The sequence below is a fragment of the Vespula vulgaris genome, chromosome 18 (assembly GCF_905475345.1).
Source record: "Vespula vulgaris chromosome 18, iyVesVulg1.1, whole genome shotgun sequence".
NCBI classification, from domain to species: Eukaryota; Metazoa; Arthropoda; class Insecta; order Hymenoptera; family Vespidae; genus Vespula; species Vespula vulgaris.
The window spans coordinates 2,727,472-2,740,205 of record NC_066603.1 but is presented as its reverse complement, the minus strand read 5'-3'; the positions used below and the strand labels follow the sequence as shown (position 1 = coordinate 2,740,205).

General features: G+C 28.2%; 2 protein-coding genes and 1 long non-coding RNA gene across 10 annotated transcripts in view; 1 reads left to right on the top strand and 2 right to left on the bottom strand.

Annotated features, from left to right (window-relative positions):
• LOC127070556 (prolactin-releasing peptide receptor-like) overlaps nucleotides 1–1,330 on the bottom strand; it is a 71,502-nt gene extending 70,172 nt beyond the window's left edge. For 3 of the 7 annotated variants that reach the window (XM_051008677.1, XM_051008679.1, XM_051008680.1), the window contains exon 1: nucleotides 623–1,326. The gene's annotated coding sequence lies outside the window, so the exon portion shown is untranslated. Of the gene's footprint in view, nucleotides 1–622 lie in introns of all 7 variants that reach the window. The other 4 variants (XM_051008682.1, XM_051008684.1, XM_051008678.1 and 1 more) reach the window with 2 other exon arrangements.
• Nucleotides 1,331–3,076: 1,746 nt separating this feature from the next.
• Nucleotides 3,077–9,078, bottom strand: LOC127070582 (autophagy-related protein 101). 2 transcript variants are annotated; one of them, XM_051008722.1, is made up of 2 exons: nucleotides 8,682–9,078; nucleotides 3,077–7,541 (listed from the first exon to the last, which is right to left on the bottom strand). In XM_051008722.1, exon 2 carries the CDS (start codon nucleotides 7,531–7,533, stop codon nucleotides 6,877–6,879), a length of 657 nt encoding a protein of 218 aa, XP_050864679.1. In that variant the 5' UTR covers nucleotides 7,534–7,541; nucleotides 8,682–9,078; the 3' UTR covers nucleotides 3,077–6,876. The 2 variants fall into 2 exon arrangements, with proteins under 2 accessions (XP_050864679.1, XP_050864680.1); XM_051008723.1 differs by lacking the exon at nucleotides 8,682–9,078 and adding an exon at nucleotides 7,667–8,252.
• Nucleotides 9,079–9,540: 462 nt separating this feature from the next.
• Nucleotides 9,541–9,941, top strand: LOC127070583 (uncharacterized). Its single transcript, XR_007784586.1, has 2 exons — nucleotides 9,541–9,778; nucleotides 9,862–9,941. It is a non-coding gene; the product is annotated as an uncharacterized LOC127070583 (long non-coding RNA).
• The last annotated feature ends 2,793 nt before the right edge of the window (nucleotides 9,942–12,734 follow it).

Below are 12,734 nucleotides of genomic sequence, written 5' to 3'. Positions count from 1 at the left end.
ACACACACACACACACATACACACACACGACGTTTATTTCGGCCACCTGTTGAAGGAACCGCATCAGGCAGCACCGTTAATTTCTTTCTTTTTCACCAAAACCATTGACAACCAACACAATTTCTACAAAATTTATCTTTTAAAGAAGAAATTCGAAATCTCAAAATTCTTTCATGATTAAACCAATCGAAATAATCGACATTTCGTATAATATACTGAACGAAACTGATCCTTCTTCTAAACTCTACATAATATAATTAAAAATATTAGAATTGCAAAAAAAAAGAAAAGAATTTAAAAAGATCAAATCTGTAATACACTATCGATCCTTTTCGTACGATCGACACCATCGATATTCCATTCGACAATTTCACACTTTGAAGGAGAGCACCATATCTTTCTTTTTTTTTTATTTAATTCAATTTTTTTTTTTTTTATCCTTTTAATGGGATACATAAACAAAGAAGAAAGAAAAAGAAGATTTACATTAATCATGACTATTTATAATTCTTTCTTTTTCTTTTTTTTGAAACGATCGTAACTCGATCGAAAGATCTTTTAACGATCACTATGATCGAATTTCGATGTTTTTTTTATTATCTGATATTTTTGTTTTATATACGTTTTTTTTTTTTCTTTTTTTATGTTCTTCTGTTTGATCATTCGTAAAATAAGATTGAATTTATATTATTCACGTACACACGACACTAAAACGCGAGATCGAAGACGATCGCAGCCGACACGCGCTGTTTTCCGTCGGCGACTGAAAACGCTCACGAAAATTCGCTCGCGTCAAACCTAGACGGAGTGTACCGTCGCGCCGTTTTTCTGCGCATGCGCAATCCTTGTCTATATTCTCTACTTTTCTTCTTTTTCTTCTTCTTCCTCCTCTCCTTCTTCTTCTTTTGTAACTTCTCTCCGTTTCTTCGTTTTTCCAATACTGTGATTTTCTACAGCTCCCTTTCTTCATCGACCATGATCATAATTTTACTTATTTTCTTTTCTTTTTATCTTTTACGCAAATGATTTACATAATTTCTTTTTTCTTTCATTTTATTTTTGTTTATTATGAAATGTTTACAGATAATCGGTGATAATATAGAAGAAATAGATTAAAAAAGAAAGAAATTATATATCATTATCATATGTTATATTAGTGTTTTATATTATTATCGTTATGTTACATTATACAAATTTAGATTATGATCTCCTACTATTCATCGATCTATCGTAATTTTCTTATTTATTTTCTTTCTTTTCTTTTTTTCTTCGTTTTCTGGATGGAAAAATTGTATATACATATAATTTTTTTTTTTAATAATCGGTATATAAAGTATATTGAATGATAAGTAGAAAATTTTGTAACGATATGCTAAGTATTGAAATCATCGAAATAATTTTTCATGTTCGAGATAATTTTTCAAAATTTGTAAATTCACGTAAGTTTCAAAAAAAAAATTATATATATATATCACCAAAGAAGAAGCAATAAAAAAAAAAGAAAGAAAAAAGAAATAAAGAAAAATATTGTTGAAAAGAAATAATTAAATAATATGTAATCTAAACAAAAGTTTGCATTGTTTCCTCGCATAAAATTATATACTTTTCAAGGTTTCGAAGTAAAAATAAGACGAAAAACAAAGAGTAGTAAAAAAGAAGAAATAAATAAAAATAAAAAGAAACAGAGAGAAAGAAAAAAAGAAGTTTTTTGGGAGACAAAGTAAACATTAAGAAAAAGATTCAACCAGACAGACATCGAATCATGTGATTGGGCCGATGAAACGTCTTTCTGTTGGTCTCTTATTTATTGGTCATCTTTAAATAAGATTTTACGATTATTTCCTTCCGCTGACGTTAGAAACTGCTTGGAAATTTCATCATTTGCGAAATAACTCTTAAACTCGTTTCGACTTTATAGTTTGGATTGCGTAAGACTTTTATAATAAAATAATGAGAGAAATTATTTTTTTCTTTAAAGAAAAAAGAAAGAAAATTAGAAAATACATAGCGAACAACGTAATACGTTAATTCCATTATCTAATTCGTTTCTAATCACTATCGAATCTGTTAAATATAACGTATACTTATTTGAGTTAAACGTTAAATGAAATAAATAAAAAGTTATATCATTTACACGATATACGATATTTATTAAAAATGAGATTACGTTTAATCCTAAAATAATAATCATAATCTTAAATAAATAATAAATGTATTATTTCAGCAGAATTTTTTTTTCTTTTTTTTTTTTTTTTAAGACGAATGTAAAACTAATAAAAAATATTCCTATGGAACCTATCTGCTCTTTCCTATCTTTCTACCGATCGAAAATAATGATCTAGATAATATAATATAATGAAAATTCGCTGGATCATTTCAAGAAATGCTTGAAATATTTCATAAAATTTAATAAAATCTTGATGATCCTGCTTACGTTCAAGATTTGGTATATGTATATGAGAAAATTGGAATATAACAAAAGGGAGGAAGACTATAGTTTATTGCGAAAGAATTCGATTGTATGAGAGACCCTTCTTGGGTGAGAAAAGGAAAGAAATAGTGAGAAAAGGAAGATATACGGAACCCAGAGGTTGTATAAAATTGTTTTATTCGTATGGAACGCGATGATCGTGCGGCACGTCTCTCTCTCTCTTTCTTTCATTGAGATCAGTATTTATGGTATTCGAAATATTTTGAATTTGTCGAAAAAATACGAGGATATCTCTCTGAAAATATTCCATCCAAGTATGATAAGCAGGAAAATATGAGAAGAATTTCTATAAACGATTATAATTACATCGATACCATGATATGATAATTATCCGTCGATAAATTGTTGATAAAATGCTACTTACCGACCGATGGTACGTCGACGATTAAAAAACATTTGAAAAATGATAGAAAAAAAAGAGAATCGTTTTCGGCTGCTTAAAGAGAAAAAAAAAATAACTACTGATAAACATACTTTATATAACACAATTTTTTGTTTGTTTTAATAGTTCAATAATCATAATGAAAGTTTAATAATGAATCAAAATTAATTAAGTTGTTGAATAATAATATGTTCGTACAGCGATCATTATAAAATACAGTGGTTTATTAATAATTATTAATCGTTTAACATCGTCATAATCGTCGTGATAAATTAAAACTAACGAATCTATCATTTCTTACTATACACCAGAATTTTCGCTTTTTCCTCTCGTTATATAGTAATGTACAGATTTTTTCCTACTGGCTATTATATATTATATGTATGTGTGTGTGTGTGTATATCTGTATATGGGTATGTACATGCAATCTGTATATGTAAGTATAAATATATACTCATATATATATATGTGTGTGTATGTGTATATATATATATATGAGTATATAACATATACGTTTATGTATACATATAGAATGTACATACTATATATTTCTTTATTATTATTTTTTTAATTATTATTTTTATTATTATTATTATTATTATTATTATTATCATTATTATTATTTTTATTTTTATTTATAGACTTATATTGTAAATTATCTGACTTGTGAAATCTAAACGCATTCGCGCATAATCACTTATTATCTTTGTCTCTTTTTTTCTCTCATTATTCTTTTTATATCTGTATATTATATATATATACATATATATACATATATACATATATATGCATATATATGTATAGTTAACTTTATATATATAAATATTTCTTGATTTATTTATATGTATATATATATATAAAGCTATTTATATATAACTTTTGCTCTTTATTACAATTGTTACAGCACGAAATTCTATATCAAAGATTTTTTTACTTTATACATTCGTGCAGGGTATATACCGGGTGGTGCGAGGGAAAAAAGTTACAGTCAAATCATAATAAGAACTAAAGTAAAAGAAATATTAATCTTAACGATCGATGAAAGAATATTTTTAAAAAGACACATATATATAATTATTAATAAAGAATTTATACTACTTAAGTTAACTACTTACTGAAAGAAAGAAAAAAAAGAGAGAAAGAGAGAGAGAGAGAGAGAGAGAGAGAGAGAGAAAAGAAAAAAATTCATAAGCGTTAAGTAACGATCAAAAGGGCAAATAATTAGTGATAAATAAATTAAATGATAATATGACTGTGCGTATTTGACTACTAATATTACATATTATTTACTACTAATTAGCCGCAGATATATATATATATATATATATATATATATATATATATATAGTAAGAAGTGAATTCTGGAAAAGATATTGCTTTCGTAGTATCAGGCTGTATATCAGTTTATATTTTCATTTAATTTTATTTACATTATTTTAGACAAGTTACTACGAAATTCCTTTCCAGAAATACGCATTTGTATTTTCTTAGTTTAAAATTGTAAATAATTCTCTCTGATTAGATAATACATTATGATCAACAGAATTATGCTGCCTATTAGCAAAACTTCGTAATGTGCAGAAAAGATTTTTCTATTTCTTTTTCAAAATGAATGGCCGTCCAATATTGTTAATTTCATATAACCGATTATAATTTTTCTTTGTTTTTCCTTTTCTTTTTTCATTTTTAGTAGATATGACATTATCCTCTAAACATCTATAAAAACTTTATACGAAGGCACAAAACGTTTGAGAATTCAATTGGGACTGAAAATTTTAGTTTTCCTCTTTCGTATCACCCGGTGTGTTTTACGAGTGATGCTGTTACACATTGAAGACACAGCGTTATAATTCTGATTAAAAAAAGAAAAAAAAAATAATAATAATAATAAAAAAAGACGTGTTATATAGTATCAAACAAAAAAAAAAGCAGTATACAAAGTAATTCGCTAATCAGCACATTTACACTATTACCAGAAATATATTCAAACGTATGTTTACACATACGTTGTACGAATCACTCATAAAAATAAATAACAGTCACGTTTATGCATATATCATAGTTAAAAATGTTCTTTGCGCCTATATATTCATATATAGAAAGTTCATATATGATCATGTATGTAACATAATCCAAGCAATCTGATCACTCTTTAAGAATTTACATATCTTATAAATAAGTGAACAAAGCATGGATGGATTCAAGAATCGTGGACAACTGTTAGATCTATATACAATTAAAGTTCGGAAAAAGATAATTGGGAATAATATATTATGCAAGTTACTAAAAAATATAACGTTAGAGAAACAGGATCTTCTTTCCTTTAGCTTGCATCGATATGAAATAAAAACTGTATATATGTTTTAAATCTTGATAATATCGCATTTCTGTTTCAAAAATATTGTACTGATATTATTTGAGTAGCATTTAGAGGTACAGATCTTGCAAATTTAATTCGTACGTAAATAGTATGCCGTACATACATACGTGTCTCTTGATTTGATATAAGTTTTTCTATTGATCTAAATTAAATATCTGAAGTACAATCAAAGCAGAGTATATAAGAACTTCTTTTGTTTTGTTTTAGTCTCTTTTTTTTTGTTTTTCTTTGTTTTTCTTTTTTGTTTTTTTTTTCTTTCTTTCTTTTTTTTTTTTTAATGATAGCTGCTTGTGAGTATTACTTGATTCTTCTGTAATTCTCATATAAATTACGAAACACGTTATTAAAACTTATTTTTTAAAAATGAGAGCCAAAGTTTGAGCTATGATTGAACTCGAAATGGTAGTAAATTTTTCTTTTCTTTTCTTTGTCTGTTTCTTCTTTTCTTATAAAGTATCATAAACCAAAATTAGTCATATCACAAAGCACATATTTTTAAATCAAATACTAGTTTTTAACCGCTAAACATTGCAGCATTAACGCAAGGAAACTAATTGGTAACTCTTAATAGAAAGTCAGACATACCCCGCAAAGTTTCTTTTCAGTTTACAACATCTAATTAGATAGCTATATTTTGACTCTAGTATTTTTAATCCTTCATAAGCATTTAGATTGCACGTTAACTCAAAGAAACATTTGCACTTTTTGATTTGTGACTCCTTTTTATAGAAAGTTTTGAATCTGCAAAACTAAAAAACATGTCATGCACCACATTTCTAATAAATGTTAAAAATTTACGTATCACATGTCTCCTTAAGACATCCTAAAATGTACAATATGTGATAATCGATCTTAACTATTTTATTCCTGCTGACAAACTAGCAGAGTAAAGTACTTAAGTTTTGGAAAGATTAAAACTGATTTCACTTCTTGTGATCGAACAGCCAGATCATTGCGCAAACAATACAATTTTTTAATTGCAAAATGTATTTAATATATACATTTGCAGAAGTAACCAATGCAATGGAAGATTTATATTAAAAGTATGATCAACAATTGTGTTGAATCGCGCAATGGACGTATATATGACGTACAAAACAAAACGAACTTTACATTTATTTGTACTATAAAGTTGAAGAGGTACGTTAGCAGTTTGATAGCTGCAATGTACGCAGTAATGTATTTACTATATTATAAAATACATTATGATATTGCTGACACAGAACTATCTTTACAGACTCACGTACGAACTATACAGCATGTATTAGACATGCCTTTTATAGAATATTTCTCACCAGTCATATTACTATGTTTTGACAATAAATGAAGAATGCTTCCCAGGACTGGCAAATTCTCTGCTTTGGTGAAAAGTTTGCTCGAATTAAAACGAATGTTATTTCAATGTAATAACGTACTACATTCAAACAATCAAAAGTTTCTATTATTGCAAAGTAGAAGATCTAACAAAGAAGCGAAATTGTATAAGGTACAGTAGCAGATCACTGTAAAATACATACGTGATCACTGTAAAAGAAACTGCACAAATTTATATATTTTATACATCAATCTTCTCTTCAAAGATTAATTTAATCTAATCTATGAGGATCAAAATTTATGTTACGACTAAATGGACAATGTCTCCTTAATCAACTTTTTCATTGTATTACCCATGGTAGAACTCGATGGGCTAGAAGTTGTGAAAGACAATTTAAAGAGATAAGGCTGAATGTCCGGATAAGAAGTATCAAAAATCAAATCTAATTCAGCCTGATTTGGCATTTTTGGTAAATAGTCATGCCTATTCATGACCTCGGTTATATATAGAATTTTATCGGTCAACAGATCACCAACCTTCTCCCTACATATTTGACGTTCATGCTCCGTTGCTAATTTTATAAGCTCAAGCCTCACTGTCCATACTTCCCACGGTATACATTCTGCCTGAAACGGCCAACGATTCTTTTTTTTCTGAAAAAACTCTAACGATATTTGACCAGAACCAGGACTATCCGTAGAACGTAAAGCTTCAGAAAAGCCTGATATTTCTCTTTTCAAGGTTTGATCAAGATGTACAGAGGAACAGCATACGTATGTGAAATCAATGAAATCACAGTCGACATCTTGATATCCAACAGTACCCACGGAATAGCTGCCTTCTTGTTTGTACTTAAATTTTCCAAGGCTTCTATGAAATAGAACGCTGTGAAATATACTGGCTACAGCTTCGTCGACCTGCCGACCCTCCATACTTAATTCAAATAATTGCGTTCTGGCATTCATGATGAAACCTAAAAAGAAAATTATTTAACTAGTTTTGTTTCTCTCTATACATCATTAAATAAATGAATAATACTAAGATTAAGAAATAAATAGAAGTATAGTTTCAATGATTCTTCAAAAATATATTACATACTTCAACTCCTATATATGGCATCTGTGCATAGATTTTTCTAAGTCGAAGTAATAACAAATATAAACTTCCAAAAGTAAATTGTGATTTAACGAACAATCTTACACAACTCTTTTTTGATAATGAACATTAAGTAATAAAAATTACAACTTATTATTTTGTCATTAGACAAAGAAACAAAGCATAACATCGAAGACATTAACATTATATATTGAATATAAACAATAATATAGTTATTATATAAATTGATATATAAAACTATACCATATAACCATTATATGTAACTAAACTCTCACTGATAAAAAACGGAAAAAAGAAAAAGGAACAAAATAAGAAAAATACAAAAATAAACATAATTATTCTCTCATAACCTCACAAAAATAACAAACAAAAACACGGATCATTGTTGCGATGTTGCAACTGTTATTCAAATTTTAAAGTAAAATATGAAGGTATTCATCGTAACAGCTTTCCACCATGAATGATCGAAGAAAATATGAAAAGTATATAGAATCGTTATATAGACGCCAAGATTTCCGCCGATGATACAAGTGATATAAGAGAAAAGAGAAAAGAGAAAAGAGGAGAGAGAGAGAGAAGAGAGAAGAGAGAGAGAGAGAGAGAGAGAGAGAGAGAGAGAGAAACAGACAGAGTGGGAGGAGGAAGGAGGGAGGTAGAAAGAGAAAAAGAGAGAGAGAGAGCGAGAGAGGAGAGGTGGGAGAATTAGAAAAAAATAATAACAAAAAAAAAAAGAAAAAAAAATACATAAGAAAAACGTGCAACGTGTTCGAACATAACGTCAACTTCCTTTCGCTGCTTTTGCCGCGCTACGATTTTACGTAACGATAATCGAGCTCGATTATACGAAAGACTCGAATATCGAAACGATATTCAAAAAGAAGAAGGAGATGAAGGAGGAGGAAAAGGAAGAAGAGGAGGAGGAGGAGGAGGAGGAGGAGGAGGAGTAGGAAAAGAAAGAAGAATTCAAAATTTGTTTAAAAAAGCTACTTCTACTCACTTCGTAATTTGTTCTATTATCGAGCTTCGAAATGTTGAAATAATTTCGTATTTTTCTTTCTTTCTTTTGCCCTCAAAAAACCAGAGAATGAAAAAAAAAACGAAACGGAAAAAAAAGGAAAAAAAAAAAGATCTAGGTTAGTTTCTCTTATTCGGTCGTCGTCGTCGTCGTCGTCGTCGTCGTTGTCATCGTCGTCGTCATCATCATCGTCGTCGCCGACCCGTCGTAGTTCTCGATCGTTTTCTGCATCGAGAGACTCTTCCTCGTACTATTTTTTCTTAGCCCAATATCGTTGCTACTGTTGCTGTTGCTATTGCTCCTGCTATTGCTGCTACTACTTCTACTTTTACTTCTGCTTCTGCTGTTGCTGCTGCTGCTGCTGATGCACCAGCACCACCACCACCTCCACCAACACCTCCACCACCACCACCACCACACCACCACCACCGCCACCACCACCACCTTCGCCGCCACTGTCAACGCCGCCGTTACGATCACACAGAGTACTCGTGTCTTTTAATTTTCGATATAAGACACGATTTGTCACTGATCCGTTACGTTGTTGTCGTTACTACTGCTGATACTACTAATTGTTCGATTACTCGTTTCCATCTCGATGTCACTTTACAAGTTCCTTATCACGAAGGAACGCGTAACATATGACACGTATCACTTACGACGAACATCACCTAGATGACCGAGACGCTGCTTTGTGGATAAACAACAGCTGTGCTTCTAACGCACGCCATCTTGATTATTGTTTCTTAATCTATCCGTTCGATGGTGCTGCCACTCGAGTCACTCGATCTCTCTCTCTCTCTCTCTCTCACACACACACACACACACACACACACACACATTTCTTTTTTCTTTTATTAAAGCTGTTCATCACTTATAGTTTTATAATATGATTTATGCCAACGATGAATCCAGCCGTAATTTTTTGACCGATTTTGACGAACGAAATTACATATTAAAGCTGAAGGTTTCAACGTAGATACATGACTTTTTCCGTCGATTTTTTGAGTTTTATTTCCTTCGAAAGAAATAAAATAATCGAAACAAAAAATCATTCGATCAAAAAATGATGTTCCTTCGTAAGTAATTTATACATAAATAAAATTTTTTCATAGAATCTGTAAAAGGATAAATCGTTTCCTCGTTTAAACGTTTGTTTTAGAAATCTAACCTCGTACGTAAAAATTTATAAAGAGTTATATTCCGGATCAATTTTGTTGGTGCAAAATCTTGTTTTCGATATTTTTCGTGAAAAAATAGATATTCCTATAGTGGCGCCATCTGAAATATTCGACGAAAGAGAAGCTCCTATTCCCCACTACGGATTTTCATATACACATTTGATTAGTATACATTTCGTGTCTGCGAAGTAAAAACTACGATAACCTGTTTCTTTGTCTCTTTGCATAAATTGATGATCGGAGATATTCTGATTCATTTCAAAATGGAAAAAAATAATTGCGTCTTCTAAGATATAAGATAATTCGTATGTAAATTTTAATAAGTATATTGAACAAACAATTCTATAGTAAAAATAATATATCAAAATAAAAATTGCAACGATAATGGATCTTAATTTCCGAGATATTGTTAAATTTTAGAAAGATAAATATCCTCTCTTAGAAAATAATTCGCTATTTATTTTATACGTATCAACGAAGCAACAATTGTAGAATAATAATTTTTTAACGATTTTATAATTTAGAATGTAACTGTACGTAAGTTTTTCTAAATCGTTTTTCTATAGTCAAGGCTTCTTAATTATTATTATTATTATTATTATTATTATTATTATTATTATTATTATTATTATTTAAAATCGAATACGAAATATTTTTATATATTATACTACATATTATAATATTTCTAATATCATAAAATTGGACAAATAAAAGGATACATTTAACGAGTTAAATGTATAGATGTATAATCTTATTGTTATATCGTTAATAAAAATTATATATATATAATATAATTTAAAAATCGTGAATTCATGAAGGCAGGATGAATTCCATTAGATATTTTTTCTTTTGTAATTTCCTCTGTAAAAGTAGTTTACTTTATATTATTACTCTTATCATTACTGTTACATTATATTAATAATAATTAACAATAATAATAATATAATATCCAAATGTAATATTAACAATAAAATAAACAAAGAAGTAATATTAACAATTATATATAAAAGAAGTGTATAATACGTATAATTAAATATTATATAAATTACCTCATACCTTACATTACATACGACGATTATAATTTATAATAACAAAAGAAGAAAAAATATATTTAAAAGAACAAAGTACGATATATAAGTACCAATTTTCCTGGTAATGTCTAAAAAAGAAAAAAAAAGGAAAGATAAAGAGGAAAAAAAATCTCTATTTTTTCAATTACACGAATTTCACGTTTCACCACGCTTTTTTTCAAAATAATCGATAATACAATAATTTGACGACGTCCGATTCATTATCCATCGATTGATACACCTAATGTAACGATGAGAATACGATGACAAAATACGAAACGATTCTTTTGTTTTCATTCGTTATCGTTTATCCTTGTCTTTATAATCATTATTAATCCTATCACTAATTTGTAATACTTCGCATTTCTTTTTATTCCGTTTCAATATTCCATTTTCTCTCTTTTTTTCTCTCCGTCTCTTTTATTTTATTTCTTTTCTTTTCTTCTTTTTCTTTCTTTCTTCACATATATCAAATTTTTTACTTCAGTTCTTATCGATCATTATATTGATCCTTGCGAAACGTTTAATTCGTATATGAAAATTATTTTTTTTTTATAAAAGCGATACGAAGAAAATTAATTGCTCATCGAGAGCAAATAAGATCTTATAATATTTTTTATTTTTAGACTGATATATTCCTTTTAATAATTCAAAGTATATAACGTCGAAGAAGAGGAATCATTAATATTTGATTAAACAATCCTACGGATAGTTTAAACGTTATAAAAGATAATGACTCAAGATTGTTTAATATTACAAATAATTTCATTTTACTCTTACAAGTATTATAAACAAGGAAAAGAAAAAATACGTCGATGACTTCGTTGATTCTCTAGTTAATTATCTCTCTTGTATTTCGACCGATAAACATATCACTTTTTTTTTCTCTTCTCTTCTCTTCTCTTCTTCTTCTTCTTCTTTTTTTTTTTCGTACAAGTAACCTTCAACGATTGATTATAATAACATCGCATTTTAAGTCGTAAACATCGTAGTTCTTTTTGATTTTTCAGATTTAAATTAAAATAAATAATTATTTGGATCATTTAACATTCATTTGAGGTTAAGTGTAGTTACTACTGTAGTATAATATATGTATAATAATAATTTACAATAATTCATTGAATAAAATATATATATTTCAATTTTATTTAACTCCTATAACACTCTGATATATAAAATAATTTTAATTGAATATTTCGATAACAATTAAACTGTTAAATTAATTAAAAGATTGCTAATTGAAAATGAAGGATGGATATTAACAGTTCAGTCAATTCTTTTTTGCATTTCGACGAGTGAATCATCGAAATTTTAACTTTCCATATGGTTATGTTGAATAATTTACATTTTTGATAATTTGATTATTATTTAAACGACGTGTAATGTACACGGAACACTAATAATTATACAATGTTGTATTCGTATAAACATTATAAAATTCGTAGTACTCGATAAACATAAAATAATCTTCAATACTTTAAATATTTTTAATTCGCGATCGTTGGAGTAATATCGATAAAAACAAAATTTTTATTGACTTTGATTGTTACGTCGAATTGTTATCCTAACGAATGAAAGTTGAAAGTCTTCTCTTTTTAAACAACTTTAGAATTAATATTTTTGCTAAGTTTAGATTTATTTATATTAGATATGAAGATACGCGTAATCGAATAAATTGATATTTAAACAATAATATATTCGCTTGAAATGATTTTAATGAAAAATTTCGATACTATAAAATTTTCATCTTGCGCTCGATAGCTACGTGTAACGTCGTCAAGAAC